The 22,653-nt window shown below is 41.4% G+C and overlaps 1 protein-coding gene across 1 annotated transcript in view; it reads left to right on the top strand.

Moving 5' to 3' along the window:
• The window catches only part of OPN4 (opsin 4), a 40,700-nt gene extending 27,864 nt beyond the window's left edge, over positions 1-12,836 (top strand). The window contains 8 exon segments of the mRNA XM_038410610.2: positions 418-525; positions 4,127-4,213; positions 4,215-4,296; positions 7,623-7,775; positions 9,520-9,588; positions 11,240-11,278; positions 12,290-12,512; positions 12,515-12,836. Of these exon segments, the coding sequence (XP_038266538.2) occupies positions 418-525; positions 4,127-4,213; positions 4,215-4,296; positions 7,623-7,775; positions 9,520-9,588; positions 11,240-11,278; positions 12,290-12,512; positions 12,515-12,627 (874 nt within the window). The 3' untranslated portion in view covers positions 12,628-12,836.
• The last annotated feature ends 9,817 nt before the right edge of the window (positions 12,837-22,653 follow it).

Raw genomic sequence — 22,653 nt, 5'->3', positions numbered from 1 at the left:
CAAAGGAACGCACTTGCTTATTCTAGGCTGAACTTGTCCCATGGTCTTTACCCTAGTGTAAACAATTTGGGATTAGCTTGTGGCCTGCTTAAGCCACAACTATGAGTAGAATATGGTACACAGCAGCACTTGTAAAGAGGAGCACCAAATAGATTGTGCCTCTCTGAAGCACAGTCTGGCATGATTCTTGAATAAAATGGGTATGAAATCTGTCCCATGCGCTAGGTTGAAAAAGAATGTTCCTTGACGGTATGTTGGTCCTGCTCCTTGCCCCTCTTATTTCATCCTACCCTCCTGGGGGAAGAGGAAGGGAGGGAGAGTGGAAGCAGTAAAAAGCAGTCCCTGCACTCTGTAACTAATTTTTGTTTTTCCTGTGTGCTGACTATGCAGTAAAATAATCACTTTGCATTTCTTTAGGTATTCCCATCTCCTGACACTCTTTATGAACATCGTACCAGCTGTGATTGCCAAAGCTTCTGCCATCCACAACCCCATCATTTATGCCATAACTCATCCCAAATACAGGTAGCGTTGCTCTCTTCAAACACAAATAACATAGCAAAGAAAACCAAATCTATCTCTGATACAGCTTTAACTGATTCATTGAAATCCCGTTGTATGCTAGTGCCTGAGCTCTACTTCATCTGCTTAGTTTACCTTTATGCTGTTTTTTTAACCTCTGCAAGTGTGCATGAAGCCAAAAAAGAAAACAGGAAAAGCAGTTCTAAATGCCCTATAAATGTCAGTGGAGTTTGTACTCAGAACAAATTACCATGCAGATGGGAGCTAGAGACATTTATGGAAGGGTGATAGCTGTACTCATTGATCATCTGATAAAGGGTAGAGACCTTTCCTGGCTAAAAACTAGTTTTATGGTCTTTTGCTTTGAAATATTTCCTTGGGAGATGTACCCAATTGTCAATGTTGCAAATAGCAGTTTGTCAAGTTACCCAGACCAATGAGAGTTGGAGTTTGGTAAATGGCTCCATTTCTTTCATGTGTTGTGGGCTTCCCATTCCTCCTTCGTGTTTCCATTGTTCAGGCATCTAATAATTGTTTTTTAGTTGTAACATCCAGGTCAACCCCAGGCCAAGTTCAGATGAGGGACATGTGATGTGAACAAGCACAGCTAAGCCATGCAATATTGCTTCTCCCCTTTCAAAAGCATTCTGGGGACTCTGGGGATTCTGGGGTGGGGAAAAGAGCAGTGTAGTAAAAATGATCCCTTACCCCCCATCTAGAAAGAACAGTTTGCTTTAGGGTTTATACCACCACACCGATACTAAGTGAGCAGATGCCCAGGAGGAAGTTAGAATAGCTGCTTAAGGAGAGATTAAAATAATTCTCTATGTGGTAACTCTGCACAGTTCAGTTTAAAGGGCCAGAAGCTTTATTTTTATCTCAGTTAGTCTTTAAGCAGATAAAACATTTTAATAGCTGGTTTCAGTGAAAAAATTACATTTTAATATTCTTTTCCCCGCCCAGCAATGTCAGTAGTAAATTCTGACTCAACAGAATGCTTGTGGCACCTTAGAGACTAACAAATTTATTAGAGCATAAGCTTTCGTGAGCTACAGCTCACTTCATCGGATGCATTTGGTGGAAAAAGCAGAGGAGAGATTTATATACACACACACACAGAGAACATGAAACAATGGGTTTATCATACACACTGTAAGGAGAGTGATCACTTAAGATAAGCCATCACCAGCAGCAGGGGGGGGAAAGGAGGAAAACCTTTCATGGTGACAAGCAAGGTAGGCTAATTCCAGCAGTTAACAAGAATATCAGAGGAACAGTGGGGGGTGGGGTGGGAGGGAGAAATACCATGGGGAAATAGTTTTACTTTGTGTAATGACTCATCCATTCCCAGTCTCTATTGAAGCCTAAGTTAATTGTATCCAGTTTGCAAATTAATTCCAATTCAGCAGTCTCTCGTTGGAGTCTGTTTTTGAAGCTTTTTTGTTGAAGTATAGCCACTCTTAGGTCTGTGATCGAGTGACCAGAGAGATTGTTGTAACATCCAGGTCAACCCCAGGCCAAGTTCAGATGAGGGACATGTGATGTGAACAAGCACAGCTAAGCCATGCAATATTGCTTCTCCCCTTTCAAAAGCATTCTGAGGACTCTGGGGATTCTGGGGTGGGGATTGTCCTGACCCATAACTATTTCACATTTGGTGACAATGTATACCTTCAAATCAGCGGCACTGCGATGGGTACCCGAATGGCCCCACAGTATGCCAACATTTTTATGGCTGACTTAGAACAACGCTTCCTCAGCTCTCGTCCCCTAATGCCCCTACTCTATTTGCGCTACATTGATGACATCTTCATCATCTGGACCCATGGAAAAGAAGCTCTTGAGGAATTCCACCATGATTTCAACAATTTCCATCCCACCATCAACCTCAGCCTGGACCAGTCCACACAAGAGATCCACTTCCTGGACACTACGGTGCTAATAAGCAATGGTCACATAAACACCACCCTATATCGGAAACCTACTGACCGCTATTCCTACCTACGTGCCTCTAGCTTTCATCCAGATCATACCACTCGATCCATTGTCTACAGCCAAGCGCTACGATATAACCGCATTTGCTCCAACCCCCCAGACAGAGACAAACACCTACAAGATCTCTATCATGCATTCCTACAACTACAATACCCACCTGCTGAAGTGAAGAAACAGATTGACAGAGCCAGAAGAGTACCCAGAAGTCACCTACTACAGGACAGGCCCAACAAAGAAAACAACAGAACGCCACTAGCCATCACCTTCAGCCCCCAACTAAAACCTCTCCAACGCATCATCAAGGATCTACAACCTATCCTGAAGGACAACCCATCACTCTCACAGATCTTGGGAGACAGACCAGTCCTTGCTTACAGACAGCCCCCCAATCTGAAGCAAATACTCACCAGCAACCACACACCACACAACAGAACCACTAACCCAGGTGCCTATCCTTGCAACAAAGCCCGTTGCCAACTGTGTCCACATTTCTATTCAGGGGATACCATCATAGGGCCTAATCACATCAGCCACACTATCAGAGGCTCCTTCACCTGCGCATCTACCAATGTGATATATGCCATCATGTGCCAGCAATGCCCCTCTGCCATGTACATTGGCCAAACTGGACAGTCTCTACGTAAAAGAATGAATGGACACAAATCAGACGTCAAGAATTATAACATTCAAAAACCAGTTGGAGAACACTTCAATCTCTCTGGTCACTCGATTACAGACCTAAGAGTGGCTATACTTCAACAAAAAAGCTTCAAAAACAGACTCCAACGAGAGACTGCTGAATTGGAATTAATTTGCAAACTGGATACAATTAACTTAGGCTTGAATAGAGACTGGGAATGGATGAGTCATTACACAAAGTAAAACTATTTCCCCATGCTTTTTCCACCAAATGCATCCGATGAAGTGAGCTGTAGCTCACGAAAGCTTATGCTCTAATAAATTTGTTAGTCTCTAAGGTGCCACGGGTACTCCTTTTCTTTTTATTTCCCCATGGTATTTCTCCCTCCCACCCCACCCCCCACTGTTCCTCTGATATTCTTGTTAACTGCTGGAATTAGCCTACCTTGCTTGTCACCATGAAAGGTTTTCCTCCTTTCCCCCCCTGCTGCTGGTGATGGCTTATCTTAAGTGACCACTCTCCTTTCAGTGTGTATGATAAACCCATTGTTTCATGTTCTCTGTGTGTGTGTGTGTATATAAATCTCTCCTCTGCTTTTTCCACCAAATGCATCCGATGAAGTGAGCTGTAGCTCACGAAAGCTTATGCTCTAATAAATTTGTTAGTCTCTAAGGTGCCACAAGTACTCCTTTTCTTTTTGCGAATACAGACTAACACGGCTGCTACTCTGAAACAGAATGCTTGTAAATCACTCATGTCTCGATTCCTTAAAATTGTCTTGAAGAGAAGTTGCACACAAAGCAGTATCTGAAATCTGGGAAACTTTAACTACTGTACCCAGTAACTTTTCAGTCTCTGCAGCAGTGTCTGTCTGAATGAATTTAATGTTTATGGTGAGTGGCTTTTTGTGCTGGCAGCTTTATTTAGGCAGAGGGAATTGACTGGTTGGTTCTATTTTTTATCCACTAGAATGGCCATTGCAAAGTATGTGCCGTGCCTTCGACCCCTGCTAAGAGTTTCTCGTAAAGACTCCAGGTCTTGCTGCAGGTATCTCTCAATCCACTATTACCAGCCAGTCTGAGATAAGTGAACTGCAGAAAGGAAAGAGACGGATATCCTCTCTCTCAGACAGTGAATCCGTAAGGAAAACCCTTCAGATATGTTTATTTTGAAAAAGCAAGTAAATAATTTTCATACAGCATCCTTCGAAGTGGTAGGTAGATTACATGGAAAGATGCACTGTGGTGCTAGGTACAGAGGCTCTCTAAGGGGGGGGTAACTGGGGATAAAGCAGAATTTAAAAAAGGAAGATAAAGTTTAAAAGAGGATGCAAATAACATTGATATTCTTACAGGTTTGTGTCAGAATGGACAGATGCACTAATTGGAGACAAAAAGGGAATGGGACTTAGTGTGTGGTGCTTCAATGACCACAGATCTGGAACTTGGATACTTAAAAGTGAAATTGCAGTCCCCAAGTAGTACTTGGAGGGAGGCAAGGTTGTAAAGAAAGAGCCAATGCACTTTCTGAATGTGAAATGGGCTGCATTTAGAAACAGATTATTTGGCAGATTTAGACAAATCAACAAAATCCATCACAGAACTATTTTTCCAGAAGATCTCAAAAGCTTGTTACTGCCAAACTAAGTATTGCGAAATGTTATTTCTGCACAGTAGCCAGAAGCAGGTCAGATTTCTGGAGTCCACATCTCTTTCTAGGTTATTAATGGGCACATTAGTGTTCTATTTTCAACCATTTTTATACAGTTCCTAAAATGGAAAAATGCCATTATGTTCTATGTGAGTATTCATGCTTTCAAGCTAATATCCTTTCAGTTGATCTAGTCAAGCTCTGAATTCTGACAGTTATTTTTAACTGTGATTTTTTCCAACTTTTTTTTAATGTTATACTTTTGACTTATCAAGCCAATCAAAATTAAACCCATCAGGCTAAAAGACATTGTTCAACTTCAATGTTTTGAAATTCACTAACAGTTTCTGACAAAACACCCTTTAAATGATGTATCTTGAATTTTTAAAAAAGAAATAATCCTTCAAAACTATTAGTACACTCTCCCTCTCTCCTTCTCTACTACCCTGCTGATATAAGGGTTTTTCAGCAAGGGAGAAATCTAAAACCCTCATTCTGCAATCGGATTTGTCCAATCAGACACTTGCATGTAGATTGGAGCCTGGCTACACAGGGAAAATAGTGAAACTGACAAACTGCTGTCAAATTCTCAAAGTATATAAATGTTAAAAAGTTGAATTTTTTTCCTAGCTAACTTCTATCAGGCATCAGTAACCTTAGGTCTGCTTTGGAACTACAGTAGATACAAAATTAAACCTGTCAAACAGAAATGTTATTCCCTCTCCCCCCCCCCCCCGCCCGCAGTGTCCTTTTAATTGTTAAATTGAACACATCATACCCTGATTTCATTAGGAATTCTGACTCATCACTAATTTAGTAGGAAGTTGAAGCTTGTCACACATTCCCTTCTCTAAATACTGAAGTTATGTAGTAACACATGACTTATGAGGAGAGGCTGAGGGAGCTGGGATTGTTTAGTCTGCAGAAGAGAAGAATGAGAGGGGATTTGATAGCTGCTTTCAACTACCTGAAAGGGGGTTTCAAAGAGGATGGCTCTAGACTGTTCTCAATGGTAGCAGATGACAGAACGAGGAGTAATGGTCTCAAGTTGCAATGGGGGAGGTTTAGATTGGATATTAGGAAAAACTTTTTCACTAAGAGGGTGGTGAAACACTGGAATGCGTTACCTAGGGAGGTGGTAGAATCTCCTTCCTTAGAGGTTTTTAAGGTCAGGCTTGACAAAGCCCTGGCTGGGATGATTTAACTGGGACTTGGTCCTGCTTTGAGCAGGGGGTTGGACTAGATGACCTTCTGGGGTCCCTTCCAACCCTGATATTCTATGATTCTATGATTAAGTTCAAGGGGAAAGCAGGATATGACTTTAAGACAGAATTTGGCTAAATGTTGTTTTTGACAAGTTTTTCCTTGATCAATATGTTTGATCATCACATGCAATTCCATGAAACCAGAAGTTTCCTTTCCCCAGACATGTACAATACAAAAAGGCAGAGCAAAGACATATTTTGTGCCAAGGTTGGTCAGTCAAGTTATAATTGGCTCTAATTTAGCACCCCCACAAGCAGTTAAATTCTCAATCTATAACTTAGTTGCACTCAAAAGGGTGCAATTTTTTTTCATGACTTTGAAAAATCTCAAGGAAAATAATTTCCAAACAGATATTTGCAGTAGAAAGTGGCCAAGTACAGCAGTACAAGTAGAGACTGGCTTTACAAAACAGAACCGTAACTCATTTTATAGCCAACTGATCCAGTGCAGGTGATGATAATTAAATCCATTGTATATGTAAAATGTGAACTATAGAATGTGTGATGTTTCACCATTAGGGTGAAAACAGAACAAAACTGGGGGCAGATCCAAAAAAGCATTGAAGCAAGTTCAGCCCCATCGGAAGCAGATGCAAATTCTGTTGAAGTCAACAGAATCATTACAGGGCTGACCTTCCTCTAGATGAGTCTGTATCCTTTTGATAAAAACTTGTATCAAAGTTTTTATGCAATTTTGAACAATGGTCCCATGAAAAGGTCTCTTATGTGTCTACTCTTTTTTATTCTAACATGTACAACTTTAAAAGGACATTGTCAAGGTATTTTAAAACATATTTTCTGACAATTCCTTATAACAACTTCCTAGAGCTTGGGAGTGAAATCTGTGTCCTAACTAGTGTCACCCTTTATTAATATTTGGTTTGTTGTTGTAGGGCTACTCACTGCTTATGAATGCTATACACACTTTTCTTTCTTTGTTTTACACTCTCTCTTGTGCTCTATCGCTCTCCTAATATAAGGAAGAATTAGAGCGGATAGAAAACATGAATTTCTGTCTCGTAGGAAATTCTGATATTTTGACATTTAAAAAAAAATCAAATCTTTTCACTGAATGAAAAACTCCAAAACATTTTCTAGTAGTGAAATGTCAAAACATTTTGATTGACCTTAATCTCTGCTTCCACTTGAGCTGCTGTGATGCCTCATGGGAGTTGTAATTCTGGGTCCCTGATGTCCCCATTCTTCCCAGAGGGTGCTGCTTCCTGGCTGGACTACATTTCTCCACACCCACACCATGGAAGTTTCAGAAAACCTGACAGGAAAACTTGATCACAATTTTTCAACCAGCCCTAGAAAAATATGTAGACCAAGTTTTAGGCTTTCCAACCTTTACAGTGTTGTTTGCACTAATCTAAAACTTTTTGGGTGTATGATGTTGTGTATAATCAGCTATCTTCTTTGAAATATCTTTCTTACAGTCTTTCCCCTTTATGAATCATGTTCATGTAAAATGTAACTTCATGTTATTCGCCAGAGTAACTGAACCCAAAGGCAAGCTCAAGTGCTTGTTTCCGATGTATTCATTGCAGGACTGGACCGATACAGAAGTTGATGTCGTTAGTGTGATCTCCAGACCAGTCAGTAAACAGCTTTCCTATGAAATAGGCAAATACGCTGATGAAACCAGTGACACAAAAGCCAAATCTAAACCGAAAAGCCATGATTCCGGGATTTTTGAGAAGGTAATAAATGCTGTGCACCATCCAAGCCCTCAAACAACCGATGAGTTAACAAATCTGCACATTTTTTCATAATTAGAATAGAGTCATAGAAAGGTAGGGCTGGAAGGAACCTCAAGAAATGATCAAGTCCAGCCCCCTGCACTGAGGCAGGACCTGGTAAACCTGGACCAACCCTCACAAGTATTTGTCTAATCTGTTCTTAAACATCCAATGATGGAGATGCCACAACTTCCCTTGGAAGCATAGGTACTAACACTGTGGGATGCTCCAGGGATGGAGCACCCACGGGAAAAAAATAGTGGGTGCTCAGCACCCACCAGCAGCCCTATGGATCAGCTCCTCCTCCTCCCTCCCAGTGCCTTCCACCAGCTGCGATCATCTGTTCAGGGGTGTACAGGAGGCGCTGGGGGAGAGGGGAAGGAGCAGAGGCAGGAAGAGGGGGAAAGGGGTAGAATGGAGTGGGAAGAGGCAGAGCAGAATGGGTGCACTAAGAGGCAGCGTGTGGGTGGGAGCTTGGGGGAAGGTGTACAGTGGGGGCGGGACTTGGGGCCGAGTGGGGGTCCAGCACCCCCGGGGAAATCACAAAGTTGGCACCTCTGCTTGGAAGCCTATTCCAGATCTTAATTATTCTTCTATTAGTTTTTCCTAGTATTTAACCTAAACCTCCCTTGTGTAAGATTAAGTCCCTTACTTCCTGTCCTACCTTTAGTGGACATGAAAAACAATTGATCCCCATCCTCTTTATAACAGACCTTAACATATTTGAAGATTATTATTAGATTAGGTCTCCCCTCATTCTTTTCTCAAGATTAAATATGCCCAGATTTTGTAACCTTTCTTCATAGGGGAAGTTTTCTAAATCCTTTATCATTTTTGTTGCTCTCTGAATTCTCCAGTTCGGCCAGATCGTTCCTGCAATGTGGCACCCAGAAATGGACACAATACTCCAGCTGAGGCCTGACCATTGCAGAATAGAGCAGGACAATTACCTCCTGTGTCTTGCCTATGACACTCCTGTAATACACCCCAAAATGATGATAGCCTTTTTTGTAACTGCATCACATTGTTGACTCATATTCAATTTGTGATACACTTTAACCCCCAGTTCTTTTCAGCACTACTGCAACCTAGAAAGTTATTCCTCAGTTTGTAGTTGTGCATTTGATTTTTTCCTTTCTAAGTATAGTACTTTGCACTTATCTTTATTGAATATCATCTTGATTTCAGTAATGAGGGTTCCTACATAGTGGGGTAAAATAACCCTAAGGATTAACTTTGTGGTTAAAACACTTTACAGCTTGCAGTGATATGAATGTGATGAGTAATGACCTTGAGGTTGTAAAAGGTCCTCAGCTTTCTATTTTCAGCACTGGTTCATTTCCCAGTTGTCTTTGTTACATTTGCAAGGGGCAGAAAAGGCAGGATGTTTTGTTCTTTGCTTCTGATTGTCTTGTATTTTTGTTTTTAAACTGTAATTTGTTGCTTATTCATCATGTGTTCTGCAGTGTCTAAATTACTTATCATGAACACACTTTTTATGCTCTAAAGTCGTATACGTAACTAATTAACTAAGATGGTGGCTAGAAATACAAAATAACACTGTCCTTTTTAGTTCACTATATTTCAATCCTCTGGTTTCCTCCCCCGCCATCCCCCCTTCTTGTATTTCACATGGCACTTGGTGTAGAATATTGTGACATGCCTGTGTGTCATGTATGGGCTTTTTTTCTCATTTATCTTTTAGACTTCTGAAGACACCAATGACATTTCCATGGTGGAGCTGAATGTCAGAGAGTGCAGTTCCTCTCCTGTTGTAAGTATTATTTTAGTATTTGTCAGGAATTGAATTGAGAAAACAAAGCAATGATTATTTTCTAATCTCTGAACACAGACTAAGCTCTGCTCCTCACTATTGACTTTGCAAGATATGATCATAACTAAGGATGTGAGTTTGTCACGGCAGTCACAGATTCCATGACTTTCTGTGACTTCTGCAGTGGCTGGTGCGCCTGGCCTGGGGGCAGCTCTGGTAGCCTCTGCACCAGTCGCACCGACCAATGCTGGAGCAGTCTCAGGCCACTGCTCTCCCTTCCCTCAGCAACAGCAGGAGTTTGGGTGTGGGAGGGGGCAGGGGGTTAGGGCCTGGGACAGGGTGAGGCAGAATCTGTGTTGCGCTTACCTCAGGGGGCTCCCCAGAAGCAGCAACATCCCCTTTGCTCAGCTCCTAGGCGGAGGCATGGCCAGGCAGCTCCACACGCTGCCTCCACCTGCAAGCACCGCCTCCGCAGCTCCCATTGGCCGTGGTTCCTGGCCAATGGGAGCTGTGAAGCCGGTGTTCTGGGCAGAGGCAGCGCGCAGAGCTGCCTAGGAGATGAGCGTGGGGAATGTCCCCACTTCCAGGGAGGAGCGGAGCCAGGTAGGGAGCCTGCTAGCCCTGCCCACCCCAGCACCAGCAGGATCCTGGGCCGAACGCTGCTGCCCACCACCCTCAACACCAGTGGGGGTCCTGGCCAGGCTAAATGCCGCTGCCCCCCCAGTACCTGTGGTGTCTCTGGGCCACACCCCAGCACCCACAGGGTGCCCCCCCATATAGTCAGGGGTATATAGTAGAAGTAATGGATCCCACTGGGCTTCTCACTAGTGCTTAGAAGCCCTTTGTGCTAGGTTCTGTATGAACACATATTGTAGCAAGATGAGAGGTTCCTGCTCCAAATAACTTAGTCTAAAATACTAAACAACTAAGCTAATTGTAAAATAGTTTGTTAATTAAATGTTAAACAAGATTGCTGTTGGACTACCAATTGAAGATAAAGTATACTGTATAAGCCTTTATTATATCTTGAAACAAGTAAGATGAATGAGGAAGAAAAGAGTTCTCCTGATGAACTTTTAAGTGGAAATCATGACTCCAAAACTTGACTGTGCCCTTACTGCTGTCCAAGCCATAAAGTGTCAGCAAGAGTGCAAAGGAAAACAGAATGAGGATCCTCAACTCATAAAAATCCTAGAAAATGTTGTAGAAAATATAGCCTTACTTGCCTCTTAGATTATTTAAGCAAAAACTGAAAAAAAAATCATATCCTACAACAGTTAATGCTGTATTTGGGGTCATAATTGTAGCATACTATGACAGGTTTTGCAAGGGCAGTTTTGAAACATCAGGTGCTTATTTTTTTTCCTATCCAAGATGGCTCATGCTGGAGAAAGGAAACGGTATGCAAGAGATTTATTTACTTTCGTGCATTTAAGATAAGGGCATAGTAGTCCTGTTGTGTCTTTTTCTTTAATAACAGACACTTCCTTTCCAATCCCCATTAAGAAAGAAAAAATATTTCCTGGCTCTTGTTTTGTAGAGGATTTGCTTTGGAATAAGGTGTTTCTTCCTACAAAAAGTCAATATTCCACAGTCATTGAATATTGCTGTAGAAAAGAATGCTGTTAACCTTTTGTTACTCTTTGTGTAGGCCCTGCCATCTATAATCTTTAGCCTTGAGGAAATCCAAGTAAGTGTTTTGGGGCGGGGGAAGGGGGGGTTGTGTGTGCTTTTTTTATATACTTTTATAACTTGGGAGAGCACCAACCTTTTGAGCAGTCCCATACTAATGTATTCTTATCTGATGATGATACTGTGGCACAGTGATAATTTTTTAACACATCCCATGAGTGGATTAACTCTAATCCATCTTCCCTAAATCCAGCTAGATGGAAAAAAAAGAGAAAAGAATTACTGGCAGAAATCAGCATTTGAGTGTGAATCTGTGTTATCTTTAGATTGCACTGTGAATGCTAACACACATGCCTGAAGTAGGTCTTTTCATAGTTAGTAGTAGGTTTTACTATTCTCTCTACAGCCTTATGAAGATATCATTCCAACACACTCCTTTTCTTGGTCTGTCACTAGTATCATCCAGTATTTTCCATCGCTGAATTAATTCTATTCACCTTTCCACTGTTTCCTCTCTTACTTCACTGTTCACTTCACTATTTGGTGTCTCATTTTAAGGCCTCCATGCTGTGGTTCACTTTGGTCTATTTTTTATCATCTTTAACCCTGATGATGCCTCATCAAGTGCCATCTGATTTGATTAGATTTTTGTAGGGAAGTAACAATCTATTTTCTGGAATTCATGTGTACTTCTAGCTTTATCAGATCCTTATGCTGGCTTCCTTGCACTATTGTTCACAGAGGCATGTGCTATTATTAACCCGAACCTTCATCAGAGTACTGGGGAGTGTGTCTGAAGTATTAAAGTGTTCAGGAATGTAAGCGCTGTGCTTTGATATATTAGTTTGTTTAGTAAGATATTTCTCAGAAGTGACTCCTGGGATACAGCAAAAAAGTTTCTAGGTCAAATTCTTTTCCATTCCTATAAGATTTGTTTTGGTTTAGCAGTGGCGATTGTCAGAGTGCTTGTCCAAATGTTTGTCACTTTCCCCTTTAGTGGACTATTGCAATCTGATCATCTTGCAGACAACTGTGTTTTACATTTCTCTTAAATCCTTACATGCTTAAGACAGGTGAGGGCCTGAATGGCACTGGACTACGAAAAGGAGACTCTCACTCTAGACCATCTGCAGCCCAGATACCCAGCATTATAATAACATACAGCAATGTCCAGGGAATAGAACAGCCTTCTGAATACAGCTCTGACTTCAGGTTCCCTAAGAACAGTAGCCACAGTCAGGATAAGGACTACGGTAGCCAACCAGACAGACTGTATCAGGGTGTTGCCTTAGCCGTATCTCAGGAGAAACCACAGATCAACTGAGCACAGAAGACCTCCAAAACTGCTCTGATCCATGGAAAGCCACCATTACTACAGTGACCCAACACAAGATAAGCCAAGGGTAAAAAGAAGACACTGAAGCAGCATCTGAGCTCTCTCCAGTGGTTGGTTTCCTGTTCTAGCTCGTGTGTTAGAACAAGTATATTATTTCTCCACCATCTAGATCATGAAATTACTCTTTTCACTCAGATTTCACTCTGTTCAGGAATTAGCAACTATTGCGTGAACACCATCTTCAGTTACAGTATATGCAGGCTTCATGATAAGACTTCATTCTGTGGGGTTAAGATTCAGATAATGGTCTTTGTTCATTGCCAGATCTCAGCCACAGTTACTATACCAGAAAGAAACACTTTTAGAAGGTAAATTATAGAGTTGAGAATATTTTGGAAAACATACAGTACCTGGTGGAGAAGGTTTCTTATTTTTGTTAAAGCTCTCTAAGTAGACCATGTTTAAGTGCAATATCAGTGCTCCACTCCCTTCTTAGTTCCATGCTTTTTCTCAAGCTCTTGTATGGTTTTGTTAAAAAGCAATGCACTTAAAAAGCAGTTTGAGGTCTCAGATCATTGTCCTTATCTCAAGGAAGGGAAATCATTTTCAAGTGTGGCTCACGCTCCCCTTTCCTCCTGTCTTCCTTCTGTGTCAGTTATTAAGTGACCAGTCCAATCCTGGCTCAGCTCACTTGCTCCAGAAAGATTCTGGAAGCTAATGAGCATCAAGCACGTTTCAAGGCTGAGGAAGTTGTAATTAAATGTCTTATTGGTAAAGAGCGGCTGCTGGCTCAGAAAGGTACTCTATTAAGAAACTCTTTCAAAATTAACTTAGAGCTCAGTGCATTCTGGTTCTGATTTTTCTATTATGAGGGGAAAGGAGGGTTTGACACCACCACCCCAGGCACCCACAAAACATGGGATCCCCATTACCTCAGCATTTAACCATGCTTCTTATCTCTTCTGGACAGCTACAGTCAGGGTCTCCTTCAACTGTAGTTATCCCGGCTACTCAACACATGTGAGTGTGTGTGTGTGTGTGTGTGTGTGTGTCTGTCTGTCTGTCAGCACACAGGAGGAAAATAGCTGTCTGTAGTAATAATTTATGCTGGCCTTCCCCTGTAGATCTTTCTAGGGTATCAGGTAAAGGGGTAGAATCCGGATGAAATCTATAGAGCCAGTATTCTAAGAAGACTTAGGCCTGGTCTACACTGCAGAGTTACGGTGACAGAAGGCAATTTATGTTGACCTAACTCTGTGAGCATCAACACTAAAATGTAGCTCCACTGATGTAAGTCTCCCACTACACTGACTTAATAATTCCACCTCCGCAAAAGGCATAGCACTTAAGTCGATATAGGTATGGCAACAAAGGGTCAATGTAGACACTGCATTACTTACATTGCCTGTTAGCTGTCAGTCCCAAGGCCGGGTGGTGGTGGTAGTGGCTCCAGCAGTGAGCTCCAGTAGCAGGGCTCCAGCTGAGGATGCACGCCACCAATGGCGGGAAGGAAGTGGGGAATAGTGTGGACATGAAAAACCTCAGTAATTACTGCAGTGGCTATACATCGACCTAACTAAGATCCACTTCATTTTGTAGTGTAAACTTGCCCTTAGATAGGTGGGGAAAGAATTCTGCAGAGATGGTACTTATATTTTGAGCACCACCAAGCCTGGATTTGTGAGGGCTGATTCCCCTTTGAGCACGTTGGTGGCAAAAAACAAAGTGGGTTTTTTCTACTTTAATGCCTCTTTACACCAATCTAATATCATAAAGGGCCTTAAAGTGACTGTAAATGTAATTCCAGAGTGGTATAAAGAGGCCTCAATGTAAATGATGTAAATGTAATGTAAATCAGGTCCTAGGAATGTTGATTTGAAACAAACCTTTTGCGATTTGCCCATCTCTAATTATAACCTGTGTTTGTGACATGACCATAACTTCTGCAGCAGCCAAGTGTGACATCACAGATAGGACTGTGAATTCAGGCAGGGAACAAACTGCAGGAGGAAATAAACTATTCAGAAACCAAGATGTTTTCATGTAAATGAAATAAAAGGAATTTAGAGATGGAAAAGATCTATCATAACTCCTTCACCATTAACCTGCGTGGGCAGGATATTGTCCCCAGATACAGCACATAACAGATATTAAATTGATAGAACAGATACTGTTAGTTATAAAGTACAGGGAAAGAGGTGAAAAAAGAATATTGTATCTTAACAAAAGGTGTGTTGGAAAATTCCCATCAACTATAAACAGTTCTTTAAGAGCCATTGTTCACGCTATAAAAATGATTTTAAATACAGAGGTTCTGATTCACCCCTTCCTTCCCACTTGTGTAGCCATTTGCTTTTGTACAAAATAAGTGTCAAATGCTACCAAATGATTATGCTCCACTCACATTGGTGGGAGTTTTGCACAAACATAGGTGTAAATTAGATGCAAAGCAATGGTGAAATTATGCAGAGTCTATTAAGAAAATGTTCAAAGCTCATGCCTCTTATTAATACACATTCTATTGTGTATTAATAAGAGGCATGAGAATACACTATGTGTCACTAAAAGTATCCTCATCACTTGTTATGATTTTATTCCTCTCTAACATACTTGGAGATAATACTCTGAACTGTACTGCATTGCCTGCTGCTCTGGTCAAACTTTGCTTATAGAATATTTAAAAGAATACCTCGATGACTGGGAAAGCCTTCTGAATCTGCAGCATGTTGTTCTCCATTTCCTTCTTCTCAGGCTGTACCAGAGATTATTCTGCATTTATTAAAAAAAAAAAACTACAGCTCTTAGCACTTGTCTGCTTACAAAGACATTGAAATGTGTGTATTAATTAGTGAAGAGTGAAGCATTAGTGAAGCATTTCAAATCTCTCCTGTAAAGTCCTGTGTCCATGAAATCCAGTCCAGCTCCCCGACCTCTCCCAAAACTATGCAAATCATTCATGGCAAAGACTAGTAAATTAACTTCATCAATCTTCCCCTGTCAAGAATGCTGTAATGCCCACCAGCATTTGTAATAAATAAATAATTAGTTCACATTTCATCTAATTTTAGTGGCTTTATTTTGTCCCTTATCCCTGACCTAGCAGCCACTCTTTTTGCTTTACTGTCTCTTTATACTTCCTTAAAGTGGACGACCAACTGGATTAAAATGAGTTAGGGCTGAGATGATTTGTGTTTCAGTGAAAGTTGGCTGCCCAGTGTGATTTCCATTAGAAAGTGGACCTGTTGTTTTACACATGTGCATGTATGTGTTTCAGAGATTGGGATGTATAATGAAGCAGAAGCACTTCCCTTTGGACTTTTGTGCTGTAACAGGTATTCTGAGGCCAATCTATTGTCAAGGGAATCTGTGGGTTGTGCTATGAGTTAGAGTTAATTCATGCAGACTTTGCACCTCCAAAGAGTTGAGTTCAAATTCTGGCTTAGGTCACAAGTGAAAATGTGTTTGATGGTCTCTTCTATTCATGCACAGCACAAAATCACTATGCAATCTGTTATAATTCATCATGATTGGCAGTTCCCACTAAGGAGAGCCTGAGGACTGGAAAAGCAGGAGGCTGATGCAGGTCAGGACTGAAGTGCATTTGCACAGCTTCAGAAGATGCTTACAGGCAGACAACCAGCACTGTACTCAGCTGTAGCCCAGATTTTTAGTCCCTTGCTCTCACAGACTACATACTCACTTTCCTTAAGAAAAATACCTAGCTATTATTATTATGGAAACTGTTTTGCAACCACTACTGTAATGAGAGCTGCAGCAACTGCTATAATTAACAAATTATTACATTATTATTTTGGTGGCTGGCCATAAATATCTCAGTGGTGGTCTTTTAACAAGCGCAAGGGTTCAGTGTAATAGGGATCCTAGTACTAGCAGCCTTCTGTTAGAAATAGGCTTATATAAAAGAAACTCTAAAAAAAATACGTATTAATTCCCTTAATTTTTCTATTACTATTTTTATGTGAAGCTCTTAGTCGAGGGCTTTATGTCAACATATCTATATTCTTGTAAGTACTGTGGATTAAATATATCACTGGTAATTCCATTCAAGTCAATGAAGTTTCTCCAGAAGTGAATTTGTCCCTGAGATTCCACTATGCTCTGTTAGAATTACAGTCAGGCCTTGTTTACATAAGGAAAATCTTTCTTCAGTGGTTCAGCTCCAATAGTTCTGCCAATGGTAAAAGTTCTCGTATAGAACCACTGCAGAATTTCTTAGAGCTATGTCCTTTAAGAAGATAGATGGCTAACACTACCTTCTTAAAGGAGTGCACCTCTACAGAAAGGCTCAGATGTCTTCCAAGTGTAGATGCTCCCTGACTGTGTATATACAGGTGAGGCTCCCATGATACTTTCCATATGTGCTGGCATTATTGTTGGGTGGCAGATCCTCACTCACTTATTGGCTATAATTTTGGCACCAGTATCGTGGGGATCTTTCTGCCCTTGCACAGCCAGTGCATCAGTGGTTGAGACTGAGGAGAGAAATTCAGCCCTCAGATGCGGCAAACTTTGTTTCAGTTTTTAAAGCAAACAGCACATAGACATTAAGTGTTGAACATTTCTGTGCTCGCTCTCAGGAGAAGCACAAAGATGGCAGCTGTGAATGGTCTCTAATTAAGAAGGTTGGGATGAGGGGGAATGTCTTCTTATGCCCTCCCCTTGGTTTGGCACCTGTGCTGTGGCTGGCCATAAGCTATCTTTGATCAGACAAACACAGAAACTGACAACAGAAAGGGAAGGGATAAGGCCCAAGGTAATCACTGGATAAAAAGATGCAAAATGAATGCTGTCTATGAAGCATATTTGGGCCTGATCCAAAATCTTTTTGAGTTGATGGAAAGACTCCTGTTGACTTCACTTGGTTATGGATTAGGCACTAAATGTGTTTGTAAAACCTAAGCAAACAGAGTGATCTTACGCTCAGCTTTAATTTTGACAATCTCCTTGCTTTGCTCTGGATCTCACACAAAATTAACATGTAAGTAAAAGCTGATATTATGTTTTATTACCACTGTTTGTTATGGATTGGGATGTGATCTTTTGTTTGTTTGTTAAAATTTATCATAAGGAAAAACTGATTTGCAATAGCATAACAAGTCGTAGAAACTTCTGAAGAACAGAGGAGTTCATGTTGTGAAACAAACCCACACAGCAGAAGACAGGAACTTCACAATTACAAATGAAATTCCTGTTACTTTACAAAACCAGCTTCCACTGGGTAAATTTAAGCCAGGCTCTTCTTTGTACCTACATTCTGGAATTGTCCGGTAGTTGTGAGATTGTTTTACAGTGATGAGGTTCTTTTCATGCAAACTTTATTATGTGAATCTGCCTTTTCCTACGTTTGTGGGCTGATGATCAACAGTGTCATGATTTCAGTAAATAACTATATATGTGTATATATAATTGCTTAATAAAATATGTAAACTTGATGCATAGTTATGTAAAAAATCATTAGGAACCCATGCTGAAAAATTATATGCATTAAGTATATAGTTCTGGCTGTGGACTCTGTGCATGCAAAATGAAAGCTGCCTAGTTCTGAGAGAGAGAATAGATGGAGTTTAAAAGATATGTAAAATGTGAATTTTTGTTTGGTAACTGAGGCTGCACCATTGTGTAGCACAAAATTCATCATGCATAACTTCATAAGGGACATTTCATTACAGCAATGGTTAGTTATGTGGCAGTTTCAAATATTTTGTTCCAATCACTGTATGTTTTTCAGTGTTTAGAGCAAGGATGGGCAAACTTTTTGGCCTGAGGGCCACATTGGGGTTTCGAAACTGTACAGAGGGCTCGGCTGGCTAGGGAAGGCTGTGCCTCTCCAAACAGCCTGGTCCCCACCCCTTATGTGCCCCCTCCCACCTCCTGCCCCTTGACTGCCCCCCTCAGAACTCCCAACCCATCCAACTCCCCCTGCTCCTTGTCCCCCCGATCACCCTCTCCTGGGACCCCTGCCTCTGACTGCCCCCTGGAACCCCACCCCCTATGCAACTCCCCCCACTTCCTGTCCCCGACTACCCTGCCCCCTGACAGCCTCTCCAGGACTCCCACCCCCAATCCAACTGCCCTCTGCTTCTTGTCCCCTGACCGCCTCTTCCCAGGACCCCCCGCCTGTAATTGCCCCCCGGGACCCCACCCCCTTATCCAACCCCCTCTGCTCCCTGTCCCCTGACTGCCCCCCCCGACCCCTACCCACACCCCCACCCCCTGACAGGCCCCCAGGGACTCCACTCCCAATCCTCCCTGTTCCCCGTCCCCTGACTGCCCCAGAACCTTCACCCCATCGAACTGCCCTCTGCTCCCTGACTGCCCCCTGGAACCCGCCACTCCCTTACCATGCTGTTAAGAGCAATAGGAACTCGCACCCTCGCTGGAGCCAGCTGTGCTCCCCCGCGCTGCCCGAGAGGAGCAGCAGGCTAGAGCGCTGACGCGCGGCGGCGTAACTGCAGGTGAAGAGGGAACAGCGGGGAAGGGGCCAGAAACTAGCCTCCCGGTCCGGGAGCCCAGGGGCCGGGCAGAACGGTCCCACGGGCCAGATGTTTGCCCACCTCTGGTTTAGAGAGAGGAACTGACAATCCAAATCATACATGCAGGAACATGCCTTAAAAGGTGAAACATGAATTGCCAATGCATCTAATGTGACAGCAATTCCTGTGAAACAAAGTAAAGTCCAGTACTGCGAATGCTTGAAGAAGCTCCTAACTATAAGCCTGTGAACAGAACAATGGATTTCAGTGTGGCTTCTCATATGCACAAAGCTAACTACATGCATGAATATTTGCATGATTCAACCCTACAACTAAATTAGGTAGAGGGGTTATACAGGACTAGGGTTCTTGTTCTCTTAGCTCAAGAACAGCAATACAGTGTGGTTTAATTTTTTACTTTTGTGAAATTTTATTCTTAGCCTAATATTTCTGATGACAAACTGGAGCATGGGGTTATTTACCTCCTAAATTATAAATCCTTCAAAACAGAGGCTCATATTGAAAGCATAAGCACTCTTGCTGAAGCCTGAACTGTAAAAAGGAAAGGCTATTGTATTTGTTTTCAATGGCATTCACTTCAGTGAAAGCGTGTAACAAACATCTACTGCAAGAAGGAAAGATAGTCTTGTGGTAAACGTACAGGAGTGGGATTCAGGATGTCTGGGTTCTATTTCAGAGTAGCAGCCGTGTCAGTCTGTATCTGTAAAAAGAAAAGAAGTACTTGTGGCACCTTAGAGACTAACAAATTTATTAGAACATAAGCTTTTGTGAGCTACAGCTCACTTCATTGGATGCATACAGTGGAAAATATAGTGGGGAGATTTCATATACACAGAGAACATGAAACTATGGGTGTTACCATACAGACTGTAACAAGAGTGATCAGGAAAGGTGGGCTATCCCCCGCCGCTCTCCTGCTGGTAATAGCTCACCTTTCCTGATCACTCTTGTTACCGTCTGTATGGTAACACCCATTGTTTCATGTTCTCTGTGTATATAAAATCTCCCTATTATATTTTCCACTTTATGCATCAGATGAAGTGAGTTATAACTCACGAAAGCTTATGCTCTAATAAATTTGTTAGTCTCTAAGGTGTTTCAAATACTCCTTTTCTTTTTTGGGTTCTATTTGTAGCTTTGCCACAGACTTCAGCAAGTCACTTTACTTTGATGCTCTCAGTTTTTCCATCTGTAAAATGAAGATAATACCTACTTCACAAGGATGGTGTGACACTACATTCATTGTTTGTAAAAAGCTCCAAGATCCTTTGATAGAAATGCAAATTATTTTAGTTATCAATATTTGACACACACACTGCAAAAATCAGTGTATATGAATAAGGGATGTGTAATAACTTTTTCCACAGACTGGGAAATTCAAACAATATTGCCTAGATTTAATTAAGTTGTCAACTCAAGATGCACTCTATGCATGTGTTGTGTATACCAGAAAACATTTTAATACTAAAATGTGGTTTAACACTATGTATCATAATTCTGTACATCGTTTGAAGTGGCCTGTGTATAATGTATTTATTGGACAAACTGCATATTAAAAATATCAGACCAAGTTCTGCTCTGTTACACATAGGTAAAAGAGCAAAAATTGACTGGGGAAGGAGCCAGAAACAGAGCTAAGGTGAGTAGAAAATAACCTGAAACTAGTTAAAACAGACCAGTGGGACAAATGTTAGAGAACAGGCAAATGTTTACTTGATGGCCCACTTAACTATTATTGTCCTTTACACAGTGAAGTTCCTAGATAAACATTGTGGTTGCTCAGGACCAGGCCCTATATCTATTTAAACAATGACTTTCTGTAATATTACATTATACTGATTGTGAATTTAACTGCAGATACATGTGAGGGCCATGTTCTTTCTGTATTCATTTTTTTAACACTAAGCGAGCCAGAAAGATTTGATTTTTTTTTTGTCTGAAGAACACTGAAAGCAAGGAATATGAAAAGGGGGAGGGAGAGAGAATGGAATAGCAAGGATGGTAAAATAAGAGAAAGGGCAGAAGCAGCGATATAAAGCAACAGCTTTTAGGAAGGTGATCACAGTAACTGGGGAGGTGAATGGAATGCTCAACCTGCTGATTTTTTAATCATTCTATAAGACAAGACATATTATAGAAATTAGACAGTTATTGCTTTTGGGATGACGAGGCCAATCTCAAACACCAGCACTGTCTACTGATGCAAGGACTATAAATAAGAAAAGGAAGAGGAAACACTCAGATTGTTCACTCGTGAAACCAATAGCTTTTGAAGGGCAGCTATAGTATCCAGAACCTGAGGGAAAGGGGCTACACTATCTACTATTGTATACACAAATGTCAAGAAAAGGAGGAAACCTCATCCTCTAAATGAGAAAGTGGTTACAAGACGGAGATTCAGAAGAAAGTCAAGTTTAAATAGACTTTGCTGTGGACGTGCTAGGGCTCTGGCTAGGTTTGGGGTTTTCACTCACAGGACCAAATACTCTTCTCATGTATATGCATGTGAATTGTACCTCCAGCGAATTCAGTGGATTTCAACAGGGGTCACGGAAATCAGAATTTAGTCTCTAGGTTGACAGGTTTTGGGTGTGCTGTGAAGTCTCAGGCCTTGATGGCAAGAAAAGAAAGGGAGGGGTTTGGGTCACTTGACTCCTTTGGCTGGTTAATAGACACCATGGCTAGGTACCATAAGCATTCCCATCCAAAGTGAAGAATGATGGCTTCAGGGCCAAGAATGAAGGGGGATGAGATTTTTTTTTTTTAAATGCTGCTTTACCACCTGTAGCACTTGGAACATCACATCTCCATTACAAGGGTGTCGCAGTGGAAATGAAGCACATTAACTTTTTTTGAATGGAGGTGTCAAGCTTTATCGCCATATCTGTGAATGGTATCATCTGAAATATAGATATGACAGGTAGTGAAATTATGATAAAACAATCTGAGAAAAAGTCATTGTAGCTGAGCTGCTTAGTTAGTTAGCAGCTGAGCATAAATAGGCAGTATTTTCTAGTAGTTAGGAGCAGGCCATTAAGGTGTTCTTGATTCTATAAGTGGATCTGTCCACAACTCAGTGTGTGATTTTGAAGAAGTTAATTAAGGCTCAGTCCAGCTCCCACTGTAAGCAAGGGGAGTTGGACCGGGCCCTTTAACCTGTGTGCTACTGTTTCCCACTTTGTTAAATGGGCATAACGCTAAAGACACTTGCCTTACACAATATAGACCTACTTCCCAGAAGCAGGCTATACAAGTGCCAAGTATTAGTATGAAACCCATATTACTTACATAGAGGGTGATATATAAAGTATAGCCCTTTTCACAGGGGAGGATGCATCTCACTGTTTTCAAGTAATATTTTCCCCTGAATTGGCCTATATTTTGTGTATATTACAGATAAATCAAGGGGTCTTGATTTGCCCCCCCCCCTTTTTTTTAAAAAAGGTGACCTACAACCATTTAAAAATAATTGTTTGTTTTAACTGCTTTTAAGTTTGAGGAATACAAGCAATTTTCCCTATATGTGGTCACACTTGGATGCCTTTTTTTGCATATAAATAAATGGCAGCCAGGTTTGAAATC

This window comes from Dermochelys coriacea, chromosome 7 (genome assembly GCF_009764565.3).
Source record: "Dermochelys coriacea isolate rDerCor1 chromosome 7, rDerCor1.pri.v4, whole genome shotgun sequence".
NCBI classification, from domain to species: domain Eukaryota; kingdom Metazoa; phylum Chordata; order Testudines; family Dermochelyidae; genus Dermochelys; species Dermochelys coriacea.
This window is presented reverse-complemented; position numbering and strand designations above follow the sequence as displayed.